General features: G+C 38.1%; 1 protein-coding gene across 2 annotated transcripts in view; it reads right to left on the bottom strand.

Annotated features, from left to right (window-relative positions):
• Positions 1–17,744: 17,744 nt before the first annotated feature.
• The window catches only part of TULP3 (TUB like protein 3), a 52,706-nt gene continuing 45,516 nt past the window's right edge, over positions 17,745–24,934 (bottom strand). For both annotated transcript variants that reach the window (XM_007503769.3, XM_007503770.3), the window contains 3 exons: positions 23,744–23,842; positions 20,326–20,497; positions 17,745–19,729 (listed from right to left, as the gene is read on the bottom strand). In XM_007503769.3, the coding sequence (XP_007503831.1) occupies positions 19,596–19,729; positions 20,326–20,497; positions 23,744–23,842 (405 nt within the window). In that variant the 3' untranslated portion in view covers positions 17,745–19,595. The remainder of the gene's footprint in view (positions 19,730–20,325; positions 20,498–23,743; positions 23,843–24,934) is intronic.

The following is a 24,934-nucleotide window of genomic DNA, read 5'->3' as shown; positions in this document are numbered from 1 at the left end:
CCCAGCATGTGAAGACTGCTTTGGCCAAACAGATGGAAGAAACCAATAAGAAGGTTCAACGGCTGAGATGGCAACGCAGCAAAGCACTGTGGAGTGCTTAGGGTGTGGTGGAGCACAAAGGACAACAGGGCCATCCAATGCAGCTGAGGAAGTCTCCAGGTGTAACGATTTTTCGTGCCACTGGACCCAGGCTTCCAACACCGAGAGAGTGGGACTGTCTCTGTGCAATGACTTTTCCACTTAAATCTCCTTCATGCACAAGTGTCTTTGTGCACACTCATCTACACACTATAGATGAAAATGCACAAAGACAACCTTCATCCTTGGTTACCGAGAGACTACTACCAACAGCCTACTTTGCACCTGGCTTTCTAACATCATGACCAAATTTGGAAAAGTATTATTCTTATTCTCTTTGAATTGGCTCATCCCAGAGAACATATGGCAATGGTTATACTCAACGATGTTCTTGGGTGTGATTGTAATTGTTGGATGTGGAGTGTTGTATCTCTTTTTCTCTAAAAGAGACCTGGAAAATACAATAATAAGAATACTAGAGAATCAAATAAGAGATTCATGTCAGTCTCCCCCTGTAAAACACATTTCCTCTTCAAACCAACCATTTGTTCCTTCTACTACTCAACCAAATGTGGAACTAAAAGCTCAGCTTGAGTATTTCTCAAGTCAACTGGAAAATGTGTAGGAGAGTTTGGGAGAGATTATGGCTTTTATAAAAAGCATTGAAAAGAACTTTAAAACACCCCAGAGTAAGAGATTTATCTCTCCTTACTTTCCTCATTATCAGAATCTCTGTCCCACCCTGTCCTACACAATTCTGCTCCTAGTTCTCAAACCATCTCCTCCCCTACCCAACTTCCTCCTCCCCCTACTACCCAACCAACTCCTCCCCCTGCCCATGCTGCCCTGCCCTTTTCCCCTGGCCCCTTCCCCCACCCATGCCTTCTGCCCCGCCCCATCTTCCATGGCCCCTCCCCCACCCATGCCTCCTGCCCTGCCCCCTTTGCATCCTTCCCCCCACCAGTCCCTGCCCCTTCTTTCTTTGCCACAGCTCTTTCCCACCCAGCCCAATCCATTTCCCATGCTGCTCCTACCTCTCATCCTTCTGGCACTCTGGGCCCACTGTCCCTCCCCCTTAGCTTGCCCACCCCTTCCCCTCCTCTTACATACCCCATTGAAAATGGAGCAAGGAGGTTAGAGACCAGAACACAAGATAATTCAAATAGAAGTTTATTCTCTTTAAGGGAAGTACCCACCTTCAATAAAAGTGGGGAGGGGGCAGCTGGGTAGCTTAGTGGATTGAGAGCCAGGCCTAGAGACAGAAGGTCCTAGGTTCAAATCTGCCCTCAGACACTTCCCAGCTGTTGTAAAGATTAAAATTTAGGGGAGACTGAGGCAGGTAGAAATTAGTTTCTCTCTGTAAGGAATATTATATTTTTTATGAGGTTTATTAAAGATTAAGGATTAAAGAAAATACAGGATAAGAAAACATGTATCTAGGCCTCTGGCCTAGAAACCTCACCTACATTATGAAAAGAGCCACCTCTGCTCCAAAACGGAAGTCCAAAAGACCCAAAAGGGCCTTTCCAATCAGGTTAAATACCTTCTCGATCTCAGCCCACATGAGAATTCAGTGAGATTACAAAGCATTTGGGGAAGTGGACCAGAGGATTCGGGGGATTGGAGTCCAGAGTTAAAATCCATTTTTTACATTGTGTGACCCTGGGCAAGTCACTTTACCCCCATTGCCTAGCCCTTACCACTCTTCTGCCTTGGAGCCAACACATAGTAATGACTCCAAGACAGAAGGTATGGGTTTAAAAAATAAATAAATAAAATAAAAGTAGGGACTTGGTGTCTATAAAATATCATATATCTTTCAATCCCAGAGATTTAATAAGTTCAAGGAAGACATACCCTTGTTCGAGGAGGGGCCAATATTAATTATTTAAAAATTGGAGAACATATTCAAAACTTTTGACCCCACTTGGATAGATATTGACAATTTATTAGAAAAATTTCTGACAGAGAGAAAAATAAAGTCATCTCTCTGGCTAATCAGAAGTGAGGTAGGGGAGTAAATTATTGGCCAACTGAAAATCCACATTGGAACCCCAATTTTAAACCAGATTACACAAAACTAAACCAGGCCAGAGAAGCATTATTGACAGCCATGAGGACTTGCTCCAATAGGCCTGATTCATGGTACATTTATAAGGGCCATGCAATAAGATGTGAAGAAAACAGTAAATCAATGGAGGACTTTAAAAAAATTGAAATATTAAAAGGGAAACTGAAAAATCAGGGAGAGACCATAGCCCCTTTGCAGGAATCCACAAATAACTCATTAATATGTCTTTACTGTAGAACGAGAGGCCATGTAATGATGGTCTGTAGGAACTGGCTGCAGGAAAAAAGAAATAATAACAACTTTAGAAATCATAACTATAGGAATCATAATGCCAATCAGAATGACAGTGCTCAAAATGAGACAAATGATAACTATACACAACAAAGAAAACTGCCCAAGCATCTTTATGAAGGTGTGATGGGGGATGGAGGGGTAAGGGCCTTGGAATCAAAGAGTGAAACCTTTAATTTTCTAGACCCTGATATTTTAATGCCAATGATCCCTATATAGCCCCCACACACACACACACACACATAGTAAGGAACCTTATGCAACCCCAAAAGTGAGAAATTAATACTATGATTGTCTTTTAAACATGCTTGTATAAACACCAAAGATAAAAAGGCAACAATTTATAAAGATTCTAGATATGCATTTGGCATTTATCAGGCAGTGGGTATGTTATGGATTTAGAGAGGATTTTTTAACTCAGCTGGAAAATCTATAGCTAATGCAAAAATTATTAATTATTCTTTCTGATATCCAGCTGCCAGAAGCCCTAGTCATAGGGCTGTTCATTGCTCTGCCCATACAGGTGGCACTGATCTTGTCTCTAGGGGAAATGACCAGGCAGATACTGTAAACCTAGTGGCCATAGAAAGGCCTGAATTAATTTTAACATTAACAACCACTGATGACTTAAATTTATCACTTTCCTATAATGAAAAGGAAGTGGAAAAATGGAAGCAAAAATTCAAAGTAAAACAGATTAATGGAGTATGGGTGTCATCTTAAGGAAAACCCCTGCTCCCTAAAAGTTTTTGTTACCAAATTTGCCAATCTATTCATAAAAATGGTCACTTTGGTACCCAGGGCATCATGGATTCTGTTAAAAGAGTATGGATAGCCTCTGGTATAACTACTATAGCTTCTAAAGTGTGTACATCCTGCTCTATCTGCCAAGCATATAACCAACACACCTTTCGTGGCAAAGCTTTTGGTGGGAGTCCTCTGGCTTACATACCTTTTGGGTACCTGCAGATAGATTTCATAACAATGCCAAAAGCTGAACAGTATAAATTTTGTCATAGTAGTCATAGTAGATCAACTGACCAGATTGCTGGAAGCATTTCCTACTGCCTGAGCCACAGTGGCTTTTGTTGCTAAGGTGCTTTTAAAAGAGATGATTCCTCGCTTTGGCCTGCCAGCACCTATTGATTCAGACAGGGGAAGTCATTTTACCAATTCTGTTCTAACTCAGATATATTCTTGTTTGGAGATAACCCCCAAATTTCATGTACCATATCACCCTCAGAGCCCAGGTCAAGTTGAAAGAATGAACAGAGAGCTTAAAACTATGATTGGCAAATTATGCACTGAAACACATTAAAATGGCCTGAAATTCTCCCTCTGGCCCTATTTTATCTTAGAAGCAGGCCCAGGGGAGACCTACACATCTCACCATTTGAGATGCTTTTTGAACATCCACCTACACAGGCCTTTCTCCCCTGCATATACATCACTATTAGGGGAAGATACTTCTATTGCTTCCTATATACTGGAATTGTAAACTGTGTGAACTCCATGAATCCAGAGCTGCAGTACAAGCAGGACCACTAGACTTTTCATTTCATGACCTGAACCTAGGAGACAAGGTATATATAAAAAACTTCCAGAGCACTGGAGCAACTCAGCCTTCCTGGAAAGGGCCATTCCAAATATTGATAACCACTCCAACATCTATAAAAATTGGAGAGAAGGAATCTTGGATTCATTGCTCACATGTAAAGAAAGCATCTTCTACTGAAACTGATTGACTATATCCTATCACATGCATTGTAGATAACAGTCCATAGACAAATGGATACTGTTTTGGGGAATACATTGAATTCCTGAATTTTTATTTTATTATTACCTTTCTTTTATTTTAATTAGAATATCTTATTCCCCTTTTCTCATTTCTTGTACTTAAAGTACATACAATCAATATTAATTTTTTATTCTGCAGTAATATAAAACATATATTTGCTATAATATTAATGCATACCCAAAAGCTTTAGACTATGGAAACCTGCCATTTATTGATAAATGTTATGAGACTGTGATTAATGATTATAATGATTATTTCCAGTCCAACCATAAATTTTACCCCTTACACTACTTAGCTTGCTGGATATTCTCTGTTCCAAAAGATGCTACTCCCTAAAAGTAAACACTATCCTTCTAGAGAGGAGAGAAGCCTCTCTTAACAGGAAATTAACACATTTTTCTTAAGAGAGACAAAAGCAACTGAGAATTTTGTCTAATAACATTTAAACTTTTGGGTTCTAAGCCAGAAGAAAGAGTTAGAACCTATTCTTTTTCTTTTAGGGAAGAGGTAGCACCTCAGAGGAGGAATATAGTTGAATCCAAAAGCTGAAATCAGAGAAAAGTTCTGAAGAACCTCCCTAGTAGAACCAAAGCTGGCAGCAAAATCAACTAGCACTACTCAACAGGGATTGGGCCCAGGGATGACCTCATCAGAAAACATTTAAGGCTCTACTATGATTTCTCCCTTATACATACACCTTGGCTCTATTGTTTTTTCTATTTGTGCCTCTCCAAATGTGTTATTCTGGTATGACCACACAAATTCCATTAACAGTTATGTGCATTTTTTAAAAACTGTACCCACAGTTCATGAAGGAAATGTTCTTTTGCTACTTTTCTGTCTACCCTATTTCAGGAAATGTATTCACTTTGAAAAAATTGTGTATTCTGGTTGGCTTATAAAAAATAAACAAATTGGTTTGTGTTGGGGGGGTGTTTGGGACTTAATTTTTAAATACCTGGAGAAAATAATAATTATTAATATTATACAATAAACTTTTTAAGAATCCTTTAATCTCCCCAATGACCTGGAGTGTAGGGAGTGTTCCAGTCTCTTCACCTTATCCTCTCAGAGATGAATTAATTTATTCTTGGAACACACATAACAGGGACTGGACTGTGGAAGAAATACAAACACTCCCCACTTGATGGAAGTCATTGCACAATTTTTCCCTTTCTCCATAATGGTTGAGATTTTTCAGTTTGTTACTTGAAACTACTTGTGAATATTTACACCTCAAACTTAAGTATCTGGTTTAAAACTTTATAGGAACTTATTAATTTTTAAACATTAAGACTTTTTCCAACCAATTTACCACAATCACCCATCTACTGGATCAACTTACTTAACCCTTTATTTACTCACACTTGTCGCTTCTTCTTATATTATTTGCCTTATCTTGCCAACTACCTTCTTATTCTTCTTTAATCTACCTCTTCAGATTCCATTTACTAATCTTGCTTTTTTTTTTTAAACCCTTACTTTCCATCTTGGAATCAATACTGTGTATTAGTTCCAAGGCAGAAGAGTGTAAGGGCTAGGCAATGGAGGTTAAGTGACTTGTCCAGGGTCACATAGCTGGGAAGTATCTAAGGCCACAGTTGAACTCTAGGCCTGGCTCTCAATCCACTGAGCTACCAAGATCCCCCCTCCTCCTTTATTCTTATTAATCCTTATCAATCATTGCATATCCTCACTAATTATCCTTGACCTTTCTTCACTTATAATTTTCACCAATATCTTACTCCTCTTTCAAATTTTCTTCCATTTTCTCCCCAATTTTACCAAATTCTCTTTCCCAAAATTCAACTTCTGATATTCTTCACTAATACAATCTTATCCAAATCACCTAGACAGTTTCCTTCTCTTTATTCCACCCACTTCCTTCTTTTTCTCTCCACTCTGGCCAAGATCTTCTCTCTAAAGAAAACTGCTCCGCTCTCTGACAGATTGCTCCTCTCTGTCTATGACTCCTTTCACTGTCTACTGATTCCTTCCTTAATGCGTACAAACATACCTAAGTCTCTTGTGAACTTAAAAAAAAAATTCAATGAATCTTACCCCTACTAGTTATTGTCTATCTCTAGTCATCCTTTCATCTAAATTCCTTTGAGAAAGGCATCTACTGAATGTTTACACTTTTCTCCTTCTCTTCTAAATCTTTTGTAATCTTGCTTCCAATTTTAGCATTCAACTCAAATGTCTGTCTCCAAAATTACCAATGATCTTTTAAAATTATTTTTGTTTTTTTTTATTTTTTGTCAGGCATTCATTTTTATTTTTAAAATTTTTATTTATTTACTTATTTTTACCAATTACTTGTAATAACAAATTTTGACATAAGTTTTCTAAGTTATATAATGGAACTTTTCTCCCTTCTTCCCTTCCTTTGCTCTTCCCATTGTTGGCAGGTTATTTGATCTGGGTAATACAGGTATAATCATGCAAAACCCATTTCCATATTTCATTTTTGTAAGTAAGTAATTTTAGAAAACCAAAACTCTAAAACATAATAAACCCAAGTAAACGATGGAAAAAAATCATCTGTTTTCATCTTCATTGATCTCATTTTTAATTGAATTTTATCCCCCCCCTCAATTACATGTAATAAGTTTCCAACATTTTTTTAAAGAATATTGAGTCCCAGTTCTCTCCCTCCTTCCTGTCTCCACTCCCTGAGATGGTAAACAAGCTGGTGTGGATTTTACAGATGCAATCATACAAAAATTTCCATATTAACCTTTTGTGGAAGAAAACAAGCGAAAAAATTAAGAAAATGAAATATTGTACGGTTTGGTCTGGATTCAGACTCCATCAGTTCTTTCTCTGGAGGCAGATGACATGCTTCATCATGAAACCTTTGGGATTCTCTTGAATCATTGTATTGTTGAGAATAACTAAATCAGCATGCTGAGAGCTAAGATGGTGGAATAAGAAACACTCCTCTTATGCAAATCCTCCAAATACACAAAATAGAAAATAAAGTGCCTCAAAACAAAAGAAAGCAGGAGAGACACATCTCCCAGGGGTGAAAGGGAGAGTAGCCCAATGACTATTGCATTAGGGGAGTTTGCAGAGTGCACATGGGCCAAGAAGGCTTCCACAGAGATACCGATCCAAGTAGACCTTGCTAATCAGGGCAGGGCTGAGAAAACAAGTCCTCCAATGTTCTGCCTCTCAGGAGATACTACCATCTCTCTTCCAACAGAATTACTTAGAATGCCATCTTTATCTTTGTTGATTTATTTCAAAAGAGCACCAATGACCGTTTTTAAAATCATCAGCATACAATGAAAGCCGCCAGTTCCTTAAACCCTTTGGAAGAGGGTCATGCCATGAAACAGAGGAGTGCTCAGTAAAGAAAGACTTATCCTCTTATGAATAGCTGAAACCACCTAGCCTACCTCCTAGGGTGGCATGTCTATAATGCATTCATTTGGCCACTAGGTGTCCTCATTAAACCACCTGCGGTTTAGAAGGCACAACTACAATTCCATACATTATTGGGAAGCACCCTTGGAAATTTCAAAAATAAATGTCACAGTCCTCTGCGTTTGTACCTAGGAAGAGGAGCTGTGCTAAATGGGAGGGAAGAGACAGTAGGCATCATGAAAAAAATAGATATATAGATATATACATATCAATGATAATGAAGAGGCTAAAGGAGACAGAATAACCTAAGACACAATGAATGATGACAGCTTCTCAGAGTGGGGCTCTACCTGAGGCGAACTCCGAATTAGGTCACTCTCTAGCAGCACTGATACGAAGAAGGAATCTTTGGGGGTTGGATTTCTAGACAGAAGACCTGGATTTGAAAATCGCTTGTGTGACCTTAAGTTATACTCTTTCAGGATCTTTTTCTTCTCCTATAAAATGAAAAAGGTTAAATTAGATGATCTCTTATAAATCCTGTGATCCTGGCAGGTAAGCGGCACAGTGCATGGCAGTCATGAATACTCCAGGTGGTACTCTCATCAAAAAAGATTCAGGGTTGTGGAAGAAAAATCAATTTGCTACAATCTAAAGTAGCCTCTTGTGAGACAATAACCCTGGTTGGAGAAATATGATGAATGGAAATGATTTTTTTTTCCTACAAGTTTAGCTGAGAAAGGAAGAAGAGATCTAAGGAATGACAGTGAAGTGAATTTTTTTTTTTTTGAGGATAGGGAAGTATATTTGTAGATAGGAAGAAGTATGTAGATTAGAAAAGAATGAAGATAAGGAGATGAAGGGAACATTCTTGAAGGAGATCAAGGGAAATAATATCAATGATCCAAGTAAAAGGGTTTGCTTTGGCTTCTTCACTGGCTTGCGCAAGAGAAAAAAGAAGAAGAATGATGCAGAGGGGCTGTACAGTGGAGAGGAGAGGATGCTCAAAATGAAATATTTTCTCATTAAAGACCTTCATTTTCTCATTAAAGGAGAGGCAAAATCCTTTACTAAGAGGGAAGAGGAATGGCAGAGAGTAGGGAGACCAAGAAGAAAAGAGTGTGTTATTATCAAAAGAATCACTATTGAGAACCCAGATGAAATTATCTCTTTGTAAGGAACTTACTTGGTGCCACTGTATAACTTCTGCAGTGGCATTCAGCAAATAGATAGAACAGAAAAGACAGAACAAGATAGTGGGAGCAAACTAGGACCAGGTTTAGTAAAGCAAGAGTGGCCATAGCCCAGATAGTGTATAGTTAAATTGGTCAACTAGAGGATTAGAATTGTGAAGGGAGGAAAGTGAGCTCAGAGAAGGGACTAGGAGAACAGGAAGGAGTAGAGGAACAAAATGAGAAGAAAGAATAAATAGGTTTAGGAGAAATAAGAGGAGGAGAGAGAATGGAGATTGATTTTCTTTTAATTTTAAAATGTTTGTTATATTAAATTTCCCAGACATCTTCTTCCTTCTTTCCCCTCTCCTCACTAGAGAAGGCATCATTTGATAAAAAAAGATATATTTATAAATAAAAGTTATATATAAAATATGAAAAGATACATAATATATAAAATATAAAAACATTTATATATAAAATTTATATATAAAAATGTCTATTTATTTGTTCTTCCTCTGGAGGTGGACATATACAAATCATTCTTCCAACAATATTTCTGTTGCTGTATATAATATACTCTTGGTTCTGCTTGTTTCATGTAGGTCTTTCATGTTTTTAAAAAATTAACCTTTTTGGGGTGGGGAGGCAGGTAGGTGGCTTAGTGGATTCAGAGTCAGGCCTAGAGATGAGAGGTCCTGGGTTCAAATGTGGTCTCAGATAACTCCTAGCTATTTGACCCTGGGCAAGTCCCTTAACCCTCATTGCCTAGCCCAGTTGATGGCAAACCTTTTGGAGACAGAGTGCCAGGCCCCTCCCACCCATCCCCAGACTGAGGGCTGTGCCTCTTCTTATCCCACACAGGAGAGGGAAGAAACACTCCCATTGGGCTGCAAGGTAGAGGGATGGGTGAAGTGAGGAATGTCCTCAGCAAATATAGAGAGGGGGAGAGGAGTGGCCCAAGCAATCTGTTCCCCTCCAGCTCTGCTGCCTGTGAGCCGCCCACCTCATCCCCCTGGTTGCTCCCATTGGACTGCTGGGCAGAGGGATGGGGGGTGTTAAGAAAAGTCATCAGGCATGGTGGAGAGGGGAGGAGAGCAGCTCTGCCTGAGTCCATCTGTCTTTCTAATAATGAACTTGGGGGGGGGGGGAGTGGAGGGTGGCCAAGTGCCCACAGAAAGTGCTTTGTGTATCATCTTTGGCACCTATGCCATAGGTTCACCATCACTGGTCTAATCCTTACCACCCTTCTGCCTTGGAACTAATACAAAGAATTGATTCTAAAATGGAAGGTAAGGGTTTAAAAAAAATTTTTTTTTAATTAACCTGTTCTTCATTTCTTACTGCAGTAGTATTCCATCACCATCATATGCTACAACTTGTTTAGTCATTCTCCAGATGATGGACATCCCCTCAGTTTTCAGTTCTTTGCCACTATAAAGAGAGCTGCAATAAGTATTTTAGAACATATGTGTTCTTTTCTTTTTTCCTGATTAGGAAACAAACCTAATAGTACTTCTACAACAAAAGGCAACACAGTTTTATAATTCTTTGAGCATAATTCTGGATTGCTCTCCAAAATGGTTGGACCGATTCACAATTCCACCAACAGTGTATAGTGTTCCCATTTTCCGACATCCCCTCCAACATTTCTCATTTTTCCCTTTTAAAATTTCAGAGTTCAACATCAGAGAGTTGGCACAAGTTATGGTTGACAGTGAGATATAGGATATGAATCATCCCTTTGTATGATGAAGGTAGAATATAGTTGAGAGCTCAGGAAATTGATGAACTGGGAAGCCAGGGTGTTTGGGGGCACATCAACATCGATACTGAAGGTGCTGAGTATAAGGGTAAGAATTAGAGTGCAGAGGAAAATCAGGTTCAATATCTATATACACATATCCATATGTGTATGTATATTTTTAAATATATTTTAAATATATTTTTATTTATATATTTATATATAATATATATATATTTATTTATATATATATTTATATATTACATATAAATTGTATTGCATGTAATTATATATTATATATGTATATGTGTATATTATGTACTTTATATATAATTACATACAACTATATAATTTATATAAACAAAATGACAAAATATTATATATAATATATAAAAACATAAGATAATTATACATAAATTGCTTGAGAAAGGATGCAAGTAGATAGATCACTGCAACATTAATTCATGTTACGTATTATGTTAAGGTTTTCAGTCTTTTCCTCACAATAACGCTGAGGTAGGTTATAAAAATAGTATTGCTTCCATTTTCCAGAGGAGGAAACAGTTTTCTAATAGATTAAGTGACTTGCCCCTGCTTACACAGCTAGTGTCGGAGGCAGCCTTTGATACAAGGTCTCCTGACTTCAGGTAGTGATGGCAGTAAATAAACATTTAGGAAGTGCCTCCTCTGCTGCAGGCACTGTGCTGAGTCCTGGGGAGACATAAGAATAAGGCAAACAAGATATGTCTAAAGTCTATAGGAGCTGCCCCACAGAGAGAAGGCTGTGGGTGGATGGATTGGGAAAGATTTTTCGAAGGCAGGCTTTTAGCTAGAACTTAAAGGAATACAGGGAAATCAGGAAGTAGAGTTGAGGGAGAGGGTTCCAGGGATGGGGACAATCAGAGAGAATTCCCAGAGGTGAGAGATGGAATGTCTTATTGGAAGAACTGCAATTAGGCTGGTGACACTGGGACATAGAGGATGGAGGGGAGGAAGGGAGCTTGGATGAGGCATAAGAAAATTGAAATGTGGGAAGGGCAGACTGTGAAGGGCTTTTAACACCAAGGAGGATTTTATATCTGATTATTTAACATCAAAGAGGGCCTAGGACACAGCAGAGAGGTGACAGGGTCAGGCCTGTGCTTCAGGAAGGTTGCTTTGGAATCATAGTGGATTTTTTTTTTTTTAACAAAAGTTTGCCATAGAAAACAGTGCCTTCAAAAAATGCCTTCAAATCTGGGCACAAGTTCAATACCAGGACAAATACATACCTGCTGGGAGCCATCAGACCACGACGCCTTAACAAAGTCACACATGGTAGCTGGGGAGACCACAGAGTGGTCCTTGGCAAGATGTGATTGCCCACCCAGCACCCCTTTTATATGACCTCTTTCATCAATGCCCTTTACCTGTGAATTGGCATGATTGTTTTTCCCCCTAGTCTCACAAGAAATAATACAAGAGAAAAACACCTGTACCCTAATTCCCCAAAACATCACCAAAAGATCAGACCCTTAAACCCAATCCCAAAAAGACTATCATGGGTTAACTTTTACTTAGGTACATAATTCCCAGCAAAACTGCAGCTACAGGCCAAGCCCAGAACTTCCCCACTCATAGAAACCTATTCTCATAAAGCCAGCACACAAATCAATCATAAAGGCTCATACAATAAGTACAAGTACATCAAGCTTCAATAGGCTTCAGTGACTCGACTTCACAAACCAGTAACTTGCCAGTGGGAAACTCCCTAGTAAGAACCCTGAGAAATGACTAGTCTAAATTTGAATTATGCTTCCAGTACCCCTCAGCCTCAATGATATGACTGTTGAATTGTCTTTTAAGAATTGCTGATTAATTATTCCATTTTATTAAAAGCAATAAGTAATTTTCCTTGATTGTAAGTTCAAAACTTCTCACAGGGTAATGAGAAAATGAAGCCACCTGTGATGAACTCATTTATCTTGTGTGCAACCTTTATTCTGTCTTTAATCACAATACAAAAATATGGAATGTTAATCAAGTGATTTGTTAAAAGTTAATGTATCACTTTTTCAATTATCTTTCTTTGAACATGTGTGTTAGGTAATGCAATCTGCATACTAAGAAAATGGGTATAAAAATAAAAATCAAGCCTGGGAATGGCAGAGCAGCTGTCAAGATGCAAAGCAGTCCCATGGCTGTAATGATTAAGCTATCTTCCGTTTGTTATTTATTTTGACTGATCATTTGCCACTAGTCGGGAACCCCTAGAGTTGCAAGTGAGGCTAGACCCTGACCACGGCACATACCTCTCAGAAGGCCAAAATATTTATGAAAGTAGGTGCTTTGAATTGTTTTAAAGGGTAGCCTTTTAAAATACGTAAAACAGATACAATTGTAAAATGCATGTTAACAGCAAATTAAAATATAGTTCAAAATTAGAGATGAAGACCATGGCATATACATTAGCAAAACTTTCTCTGTAGGAGGCCATTGCACTCATTAAAAAAAGAATGGGGAAAAGTTTGAGTCAAGCAGACCCACCTGGAGATTATTTATGAAGAGATGAGAGCCTGCCCTAGACTGATGGCCGTGTCAGAAGAGAGAACAGGGCACATTAGATTTTGCAAAGTCAAAATCGACAGGCTTTGGTAATAGATTGGATATGGAGGGAGTGTAGGGAGTCAGGAATGACACCTAAGTTTCTAAGTTGGGGGAATTGGAAGGATGATGGTGCCCACAACAATAGTAGGGAAGTTGGTCCTGGTTCAAATCTGGCTTCAGACATTTCCTAGCTAGGTGACCCTGGGCAAGTCACTTAATTTCCATTGCCCAGCCCTTATCACTCTTCTGCCTTGGAACCGATACACAGAATTGATTCTAAGACAGAAGGGAAGAGTTGTTTGTTTGTTTCTTAAATAAGGAAGTTCAGAAGAGGGGAAGGTTTTTGGGGAAAGCTAATGTTGAATTTAAAATGTCTATGGGACATTCAGTTTGAGATGTCTAATAGGTAACTGGATTCTAAAGACTAGAAGAGAGCAAAGAGGTTAGGGTTAGATACATAGATTTGAGAATCCCCAGCAAAGAGATAATAATTTAATCCATGGGAGGTGAAGAAGCTACCAAGTGATAGCGTAAGGGAAAAAGAGAGCCCACGATGGAGAGCCCCATGGAACATTCATGGTTAGAGGTGTAGATCCAGCAAAGGCTTCCAAGGAGTGGACAGATAGGGAGATGGAGAATCAGAAGAGTCAAGCAAACTGAGGGAGAATAAAGTATCAAAGAAAGAGAGTGATCAACAGCATCAAAGGCTGCAGAGAGGTCTAGAAAGCTAAGGATTGAGAAAAAGCCCTTGGATTTGGCAATCGGAGATTGCTGATAACTTTGGAGAGAATAGTTCCAGGAAAGACAGGTTCAGAAGGCAGAATGTAGGGACTTACGAGGAGAGGAAATGTAATCTCTTCTTGTTGATAGCCTTTTCAAGGAGTTTTGCCACCACAGACAGGAAAGATATGGTCGGATAAGACAGAGAAAGATAGAGGGAGACTTAAAGGACACATTGCTTTGTAATAAGGGGATAAGGATGGCCTAGACTAGGGGCTGGCCTGCCATCTGGTTTTGTATCATTCGAAACCTAAGAATGTTTTAATTAATTTAATTAATGTTTGAAATAGTTGAGAAAAAAAAAGAAAAGAATATGTAGTAACAATGGAAATGAAATGAAGTTCCAATTTCAGAGTCTAGAAATAAAGCTTTATTTTTACAGCCATGTTCATTTGTTTAGGTATTGGGTATAGTTGCTTTCTCATTATAATGGAAGAGTGGAATAGTTGTAACAGAGTTGTAGTGCACTCAATGCTTTGCCAGCCTCCTTACCCTTGCTACAAAACACAGAGATGTACCTATAAGTGAACTGCATGTGGAGTACTATCTATATTGGACCATTTTAAAAAAATGACCAGTGCACACCCGCCATATCAAAACAAGAGGAAAAAGTGGTTGGAATGTGGATTGTTATTGAATTAGATGGCAATGAATTCTATTTTTTATGCAATGATACTATTGTGTTCAAAGAATACAACATACATTAACATTACCAGACTAAGCACTCATCATAATATTCCCAAATTATAGGAGAGCAACAGAAAAAACCCAAAACGTTTAAGAAGGAATCACAACAGAATTTGACAAAAATAAAAAATGAGGCAGAAACCAAAGTAAGTTTCCAGGTGGCTTTTCTGTAGCCAAGCAAGGAAAGTTGTTTATCCACAGTGAATTAATTAAATCACTTTAATTGCAACAACTGAAAAAAATGGTGTCTAGAGAAAAGTTTTCCTAAGACTATTAGCCTTTCAGAGCTCAATTAGCTAGCCTGGTGCTCCCATTTCCAGAGTTCTTTTGCCAAGAAAACCTCAACGGAGCCATAAAGAGTTGGACACAACTGAAATGACTGAACAACAAAATGATGACAGCAGGTAGTCTCTCTCGGTCTGTTTTCTTACACAGGGACTAAACCTTTGAGTCAGCAGTTAGACTGGGCTGCGTTTTTAGGGAATGGGTGACCGCATGCACCTCTCTGCCAGCTTTGTTGCCTCATCCCAGGAATGGAGGTGATGCACATCCAGATGTCCTCCACATGGGAACGTGAGTGTCCTGATGAACTTGCTGCCTCTGGTTCTGGCACTACACAGTATAAGAGGTCTCTTGACTATGTGGGTGTTCAATGATCACAAGACTGAGGTGTTGTTTTCCTGAGAGGGTCTGATGAAGCAAGACAGATAAAAGTGTCCACCTTTGGCATCAATCTGAGCACTTGGTGGCAGGGGTATTCCAGATTTATGGCTCCCTTTGGGGTTTATATGGGATCCACATTAAACAGAGAGGAGCTTCATAAACAGAGAAGCTTTGTAAACCAAGTGTCTTAAAAAGAGAACTCAGGAGGTCCCCAAATCATTGCCTGGAAGACCTAATGTTTTAAATGGCTTTGTAAAAAATATTAAAGTGATTATGCCAAGGATTTATGTGGTAAATCAGTGGAAGAGGCCAGAACCTGTGTCTTCTGGCTTACTTCCCAGTCCTGTGCCTTACTTTTGAGCTTTCTAAGGAAATACAACAGGTTCACACCCTTAATGATTACTTCTTTTTTTTATTGAAGAGGACTTATTCTACTGAGTCGCTGAAATCTTTTAGCAAAAGCTATATATTCTGAGCCAGTTTGAAGGCTATGTTATAAAGTTGGATTATTATAAAGATTCCTTTAGACTAGTCATGCCAATCAGTAGGAAGAAGTCAATATTGGTCCTGCCTTTTAAAACTTTACCTGCTTCCATGGGCTTTGTCGCCATTGGAATGTAAATTCCTGAGAGTAGGGAAGTTTCGCTCTGTCATCTTTGAGGCAGTTGGATGGCACAGTGGATAGTGCTAAGCCTGGCGTTGATCTGAGTTCAAGTTCCACCTCATACATTCACTAGCTATGTGACCCTGGGCAAATCATTTAACCCTATTTGCCTTGTTTCCTCATCTCTAGAATGAGCAGGAAAAGGAAATGACAAACCATTCCAATAGCTTTGCCAAGAAAATCCCAAACAGGTCAAGAAGAGTCAGACACTACTGAACAACTTATCTTCAGTGCCCAGCACACAGGAAGTGCTTAATGATTGTTGACTGATATAGCAATTTTAATTGTAAATATTTCTTTTGAGTAGAATTGAGGAAAAGAGGAATAAGACACATAAGTGGCTATTATTGTGAACTTATTTTCTCCAATTACTTAAGCTGAGCAGCTAGCTAACTAAAGTCTATGAAATCATTCTTAGATATCAATTATAGATTGCCCTGTTGTGAACAGGATTAGTTCCTGCTGTCTATAAATTGACAGTTTGGAACATTAGCTATAGCTCTGATGTTTATTGGTTAGTTTTATATAATTGGTTGTTTTACCTGACACAGATCTTTTTCCCCTTTTGCCATCTATTCTTTGGTCTGCAAATCACCTTCCCTTTACTTTTTGAAATTCTATTAAGCCCATCCTATCTATGTAACCAAAATCTCTATAAAGTTGCTGGAACTGGTTATTAGGGTTGTTGGTTTTTTTCCAACTGAATTTATGATCTGAGAACAACAAACAAATCACATCTCTATGTATCTATCATTGATTGTATAACTGGCAGTAATATCTATCAATGGAGCTTTGTACAATTTTTGTCACACAGTGCTAAACTTGGAGTAATGAACTTACATAGAATCTTGCCTCAGATGAGATAATCTACGTAAAATGCTCAGTAAACTTTAAAAGACTCTTTAAGTGTTGACCGTTATTATTCAACATCACTAACTAGGCTAATTCAGAATTTTTTACAAATTGTACATAAAGCAGCTTTCTGATACAAATCCTTTGAAGGTAGAAATGGTGCTTGGATCTGGCTCTACTATAACCCATTCAGTCCCTTGTGGAGCCTAAATCTGTAACATAATAGAAAAGAAAATCCAAGGAAACAAAGCCACAATTCCTTAACTCTTATGTCTTCCATAATGCAGCAATAAAATGGTTATTTGATTGTTATTGTTCAAACACAGGACTACCACATCTGGATTACATCAGTCTGTGAACTTCTACTCTTCCCCACAATGAAGATTTACTATAGCATTCATTAACCACCGCTTTTCTGTGATAGAGAAGAAAAGTTAATGTTGGGAGTCAGATGCACACTCTCTTTCACATCACATCAATCTATTTAGTTTTAATTTGGGGTTTTGATTTTGTATGAGTTTCTTTTACAATAATGACCAATATGGAAGTGTGTTTTGCATGATAACACATGTATAGCCCAAATTAAATTGATTACCATCTCCAAAGTGAGAGAGGGAAACCAGGGAGGGATATAATTTGGATATAATTTTGGAAAATATATGTTGAAAATTATTATTACATGTAACTGGGAAAACAAAATATTTTTGAATAAAAAATTTTTTAAATAGAAGAAAAGTTAAGATTTGGGCTAAAGTCTCTGCTCTGTCACTAATTCAAAATGTGACCTTGTAGAAGTTACTTAACCACCTCAAATTCTTTAAAATGGTGAATTTGGACTAAGGTCTCTTCCAACTTTAAAATTCTAAAAATTCCAGATATCTTGGCTAATTCATTATTGCTAAATCATATAAAATTACCATCATGCAATCTATCTTACTGCATATTCTAAGGAAAGATTAAATTAAGAGGCAGGTAGCAATGAAACATTTGTATAAATTATATTTATTGACATAACATACAAAAGTTATAAATATGATTCATGTAAAACCAGAGTCGACTGTGGGGGGAAGGCATTTCTCTAGACACTCAAGCAGAAAGTTAAGAGTTGGGTGAGTCTTCTGAAGATCAAAAGAAAAGCAAGAGAGGTAAGGCTAGGGATTATACTTACAGCCTCTCAGGGATGGCTCCTAGCATCCAGGTTTTGCTATTCTCAATAGCTGAAGACAATGGAACAAAGTTAGGTCACTACCAGTTTCTAATGTCTGGAAGCACATTAGTGACTGAGGTCTAAAGGGCACTGGGGCACTTATTGATGAGGCACTTGACTGGAGGAGCCAGGCCTAAAATGAAAATAAATTAACAAAGAGAAGATTGGCTGGGTCTGTCCTAGACTCATTTTCTACTCTTGGCTTTCTGACTTGGAGAGCAGAGGAAACAGGAAAGTACTGGGTGGGGATTTAAGAAGGCTGAAGTAGGGAAATACAATGGTCCTTGGTTTGCACTGACAACTAATTTCTAAATTTTGTTGCAAGAGTTACTACTTGATTTATTGGGACTTTCTAATAATCAGAATAAGTGAAACAAAGATACTACAATTTGTGGGTATAAGCAATGAAAAGGCAAGTTATACCAAGATACAAAGGCTTTGGTGACAGTCTGAACAAGTGTACAAAGGACACTGAGTGCCAGTTATATTTATGCCAGAAAGAGCCAAACTCTGCTGATCTGAGGGGCCGTAGAGTTAATAAGACAGTTAATTCTAGGGCCACCAAAATGTACAAAAGCAAAAACTTATCACTGCCACCTTTTTTTCCTTTTATCTTTTAAACTAACAAGACAGCTGCAAGCTTTAATATAGAATTCCCACTGGAGACTACATCCCCTTGGTGAATGGCTTCACAGAAACTCACATACAAGGAGGTACCTCTGGGCTGAAAATCAGGGCAACTGCAAAACCACTGTACTTGTGCCTTCAAGGCACCATTGGTATCATTCAGAGAAGAAAAGGATTTTAATCTTTACATGAAATTAAGACAGTTATATTAAACTGTGACTTCATTGGTTATAAATTTGATCGCTCTGTCCAACTGGAGCACTTCTTTTAGGATGGGGGTAAGAATGATGGATGCTGCTTCTTCCCAAAAGTAAGTCAGCATACATGAGCCATTGGTGAATTGTCAAAGTGATGAGTCACTTTGTATTTCTCTGGTCCTAGTAGATCATCTTCTGGAAATCATCATTCTTCAAACAAATCAAAATCTGGTTACAAAAGGATACATAAGCTTCATGGCTTGATTATTTAATCTACAGGACGGTAGAAGGAAGCAACAGCAGTGATGGAGGCTTTTTGTACATACTCTGTCCTCCCATTTATGAGCTCAGGACCACAAGCACAAGCTGTAGAACCTATAGAACCTCCTCTGTTACTGAAAAGCTGTTTTAGTTATGAGTTACCAATATGGGTCAAAAGAATGTTAGGAATGTTCCTTTCTGAAAATAGATAAGTACCTGAAATAACCTGAACACAATGCCAGATGCAAGAGATTCCAGGCGTAGAAGAAACAGACTGCTGAGGCACAGGACAAGTGAGCTTCATTAATGTGTTATAGATAAAAATTTCTTTGCAGCTTGAATAATCTTTCATTTATACTGGGCGATATGTCATTCCTGGTGGGGGCTGGAAATTCCAGTGAATAGTTTTTTGTATATCCCTGGATCAACCCAAAAGATACTGGCTGGCTTTCCTGGTCTCCTTCAGGCTTGAGGGAAGAACTTGTTTTCTCCCTAAATTTAGCTTCATAGAGTAAGAGACAGTTTGGGGCATGAGCTGTCTTCTTTCATTCACATGCTAGCTTGCTGTCAAAGCTAGAAAGCCCAATAGCAAAGGCCTGGAGGGCACACATTGGATAATTGTAGTCCAGTGTGAACACATCTTCTGCTATACGTCCAAACTGCATGACTATATACTCAGCTGCAGAGACAGAAAAAGAGTTAAAGGAAATTAATGTTTAAAAACCTATTTTAATTTTTAAAAGAATTATAAAGTATAGGTAAAAGCTAATTGAAATTTCCCTTACATTTAAAAGTTTTAAAAAAAAAGAAAGAAACTTTTAGAAGTAGTTAGAAAGAGGCTTCCCAATCTCGAGCAGTTTTAATTTACTGCTTCTATCATCCACTGGAAAAGGAAGACTGTTCCTGACTACCATAAGGGATCCTGGGAGAGGAAGGAAAAGATGAGAACTGACTGATGGTACTGCAGATTAGTTAAGCAAAAGGACTTAAGCTATCATGGGAAACTTTTGGTGGATGTCATCTGAGTTGGCCTTTCCAAAAAACTCAACCTAAGGCTCTGTTTGCAGTAGCTGCCTGACATTCTTTTTACCTATCCTTGCAGTAGCAGTTCAGAAGCTCTTTCTAAATTATGGCTCCTGTCTTCCCCAAGGGAGTTGTCTCTCAAGCAAAGCTATGATTCTATGAAAAGCAATTTTCAATATTTGTTCTAACCAAAATGCAATTCAGAATCTCCTTTCCAGTAAAGACCCCTTTGACCTTTCCTGTGGAACTTACGGTCATTTGCATGGACAATCTGAAAATTCTTCACAGATGCCTGAGTGACCCGGCCGTGAAAATTTAAGACATAGGACTGAGTGTCATCATTCCAGACTGGAGCTTTGTTGTGTAGTTCAATCACATTTTCCATGTTTTTATTTTGCCATTTGGAAAGCAAGTTCTCATGCTCCTGTTCAAGAGAAAAAGTATCACATTGTATTGAGTATACATCTACATCAGAGGAGCTTCTCCATCATGATCTCATTCAAACTTAAGGAACAGTCAGGGGGTGGAATGAGGGTCTGTTTGACATTTAAGAGGGTAAAGCAAAGGTACAGAAAGCAAGAAACTTGAACTAGGATTTTTGGTCCTTATCCCAACACTCCACAGTCCCATTTCATAAGCCACATGTCTTTTAATCAATAGGTACATTATTGTATCTTCAGTAAGTAATCACCTACTATAGTACAAGGCATTATGGTAAGTGATGAGGACACAAGGAAATTGCAAAAAAAAAAAACAAAAGCAAAACCCAGTCCTTCCTCTAAAGGAATCACAGTCTATTGGGGAAGACAACATGAAAAATATAACCAGGTTACATTCAGGATGACTGGAGGCAATCAACAGGGAGAAGGCAAATTGGGAAAGGCTTCTTGAAGAAGGTGGGATTTTAATGAAGCCTTGAAAAAAGTCAAGAGAAGCCAGGAGGGGAAGGGAGAAAATTTCTGTTGTGGGAGATAACTAGTAATAATGCCCATAGTGAGGAAGTAGATTGTTTTTTTTTCCTCAGGTTGGAACATTGGAAAGGTAAGAGGAGACTACACCATGAAGTGTTTTAAAACCTAAATGGAGGTTGTGATGTTTTGATCTTGAAGATAACAGGGAGACACTGTAGTCTATATGTCCTTTAGGAATATCAATTTAACAAATGAGTGGAGGATGGACTGGAGTAGAGAGAAACTTGAAGCAGGGAGGCCAACCAAAAGGGTACTGCAATAGTCTAGATGTGAGTTGATAAAGGCCTTCACAAGTGATTGGCAGTGCCAAAAGAACAACACATGTAATGATTAACAACAATTTAAATTATGACTGGTTTCAAGCTATGACATTTAAAGCACATATTAGTCCTTTCTATTAACAACTGATGACTTATAGGAGTGCACTGTGACATGTACTTTTTTTTTTTAAACATTATTTTATTTGGTCATTTCCAAACATTATTCATTGGAAACAAAAATCATTTTCTTTTCCTTCCCCTCCCCCCTCCCATAGCCAACGCATGATTCCACTGGGTATCACATGTGTTCTTGACTCGAACCCATTTCCGTGTTGTTGGTATTTGCTCTAAAGTGTTCATTTAGAGTCTCTCTTCAGTCATATCTCCTCCACCCCTGTAGTCAAGCAGTTGCTTTTCCTCGGTGTTTTTACTCTCACAGTTTATCCTCTGCTTGTGGATAGTGTTTTTTAGATCCCTGCAGATTGTTCAGGGACATTGTATTGTCCCTAATGGAGAAGTCCATTACCTTCGATTGTACCACAGTGTATCAGTCTCTGTATAATGATTTCCTGGTTCTGCTCCTCTCGCTCTGCATCACTTCCTGGAGGTTGTTCCAGTCCCCATGGAATTCCTCCACTTTATTATTCCTTTTAGCACAATAGTATTCCATCACCAACATATACCACAGTTTGTTCAACCATTCCCCAATTGATGGGCATCCCCTCGTTTTCCAGTTTTTGGCCACCACAAAGAGCGCAGCTATGAATATTCTTGTACAAGTCTTTTTCCTTATTATCATTTTGGGGTACAAACCCAGCAGTGCTATGGCTGGATCAAAGGGCAGACAGTCTTTTATCATCCTTTGGGCATAGTTGCAAATTGCCCTCCAGAATGGTTGGATCAATTCACAACTCCACCAGCAACGAATTAGTGTCTCCACTTTGCCACATCCCCTCCAGCATTCATTACTTTCCATAGCTGTCATATTAGCCAATCTGCTAGGTGTGAGGTGATACCTCAGAGTTGCTTTGATTTATATCTCTCCGATTATAAGAGATATAGAGCACTTTTTCATGTGCTTATTAATAGTTTTGATTTCTTTGGCTGAGAACTGCCTGTTCATGTCCCTTGCCCACTTATCAATTGGAGAATGGCTTGATTTTTTGTACAATTGATTTAGCTCTTTGTAAATTTGAGTAATTAAACCTTTGTCAGAAGTTTTTGTGAAGATTGCTTCCCAGTTTGTTGCTTTCCTTCTGATTTTAGTTACATTGGTTTTGTTTGAACAAAAACTTTTTAATTTGATGTATTCCAAATTATTTATTTTGCATTTTGTGACTCTTTCTAAGTCTTGCTTGGTTTTAAAATCTTTCTCTTCCCAAAGGTCTGACATGTATACTATTCTGTGTTCACCTAATTTTCTTATAGTTTCCTTCTTTATGTTCAAGTCAATCACCCATCTTGAATTTATCTTGGTGTAGGGTGTGAGGTGTTGATCTAAACCTAATCTCCCCCACACTGTCTTCTAATTTTCCCAGCAGTTTTTATGAAATAGTGGATTTTTGTCCCAAAAGCTGGGTTCTCTGGGTTTGTCGTATACTGTCCTGCTGAGGTCACTTACCCCAAGTCTATTCCACTGATCCTCCTTTCTGTCTCTTAGCCAGTACCAAATTGTTTTGATGACTGCTGCTGTATAATATAGTCTGAGATCTGGGACTGCAAGGCCCCCTTCCTTTGTATTTTTTTTCATTATTTCCCTGGATATCCTTGGTCCTTTGTTCTTCCAAATGAACTTTGTTATGGTTTTTTCTAAATCAGTAAAAAAAATTTTTGGAAGTTCAATGGGTATGGCACTAAATAGATAAATGAGTTCAGGTAGGATGGTCATTTTTATTATATTGGCTTGTCCTACCCATGAGCAGTTAATGTTCTTCCAATTGTTCAAGTCTAGTTTTAGTTGTGTGGAGAGTATTGTGTAGTTGTGTTCATATAGTTCCTGTGTTTGTTTCGGGAGATAGACTCCTAAGTATTTTATTTTGTCTAAGGTGATTTTGAATGGGATTTCTCTTTCTAGTTCTTGCTGCTGAGCTGTGTTGGAAATATATAGAAAGGCTGAATACTTATGTGGGTTTATTTTGTATCCTGCAACTTTGCTAAAGTTGTTGATTATTTCGATTATGTGACATGTACTTTCAGCAGTAATACACAATGTGAAGTGATTTTTGCCTAACTCTTCATGGAATATATATACTTTATAGGGGGCGATTTTGGAAGTATGTCAAAAGAAAAAGTATCAATACATTTTTTAAAAGAAAAACAAGGTTTTAAGCATGAGATTTATTACCATAATATGACTGAGTTAGAACCCAGAGAAAACTGAACAGATGTCTTTATAGACTTTCAAATCCTCTTTGCAAATTTAGGTATGCCCCTACTTACATTTCGTGGCTGGAATGGAATTCGTTCATGACTCATATTCATCCCTGGAATAATTACAGACATCTTCCTGGGACCTTTAAACCCAAGTACATTGGTTTCCTAGAAAATAGAGAGCTCTTAGAAAATGAAGCAGAACTCTTGAAAGAAAGAAAAAAAATGTGACTTTTAAACTTTTTTGGCAGTAACAAGAAAAAAAAATTATAGTATTCTGGTGAAGTAGACAGACAGCTGGATTTGGAGGGAGAGGAACTACCTAAGCTCTGCCACTTAAAAGCTCTGAGACTTTGGGGAAATCATTTAACCTCTGCAAGCCTATCTTCTCATCTATAAAATGAGGGGTTGAAACAGATCAGTGATAGCGAACCTTTTAGAAACCGAGTGCTCAAACTGTAACCTTCACACCACATGTGAGCCCCCTGCCTTATCCCAGATAAGGGAGGGAGGAAGCACTCCCATTGGGCTTCTGGGCAGAGGGGTAGGTGATGAGAGAAATGTCCTCAGGTGCCTGAGTGGAGACGGGGAGAGAGCAGTCCCCTTCAGTACGTGTGCCACAGGTTCACCAACATGGAAATAGATGATCTCAAAGGTCTTTCCCATCTCTAAGTCAATGATCCTCAATTATATAGCACTTTATAGTTTACAAAGCATTTCTTTACTATAATCCTGTGCAGAACTGTTATCTCCCTTGTACAGGTGAAGAACCTAAAACCCAAGGGACTTGCCCAGTCACACTGTCAGTAAGTGATATAGTGGGATTTAATTAAATCTTATGATTACACGTGTTTCCCCCTCTACAATAACCTATTAAAAACTATCAGTATTATTTCTATAAAGTGATAGTAAAGGAGTTGCTATAAATATAACAGGCACAATAATATAAATCCATGAAAATTTCCATTGCTGGTAATATTGGTCTAAAATTCATCATGCTTTGGCTCTAATGGAAAAGGAAATTAAAGATAACTTTGGAAATTGTCTAATTTAGTCATCCTCAAATATCTGAAAGAACTATAAACTACAGAAATAATATACTTCAAGTAAAATAGGTTTTCTAATATTGGGACACAACTTAAGGAAGAATATGATTGTACAAATAATCTTTATACAAAATATACATAAGTTAAATTTATTATGGTCATAAAGGTGGTAAATGGATAGGATCTGGTTTATCTCACATAAAACAAATATTTC

Source organism: Monodelphis domestica, chromosome 5, assembly GCF_027887165.1.
Source record: "Monodelphis domestica isolate mMonDom1 chromosome 5, mMonDom1.pri, whole genome shotgun sequence".
Classification (NCBI taxonomy): Eukaryota; Metazoa; Chordata; class Mammalia; order Didelphimorphia; family Didelphidae; genus Monodelphis; species Monodelphis domestica.
The sequence above is the reverse complement of the archived record's forward strand: the minus strand, read 5'-3'. Positions and strand labels throughout refer to the sequence as shown.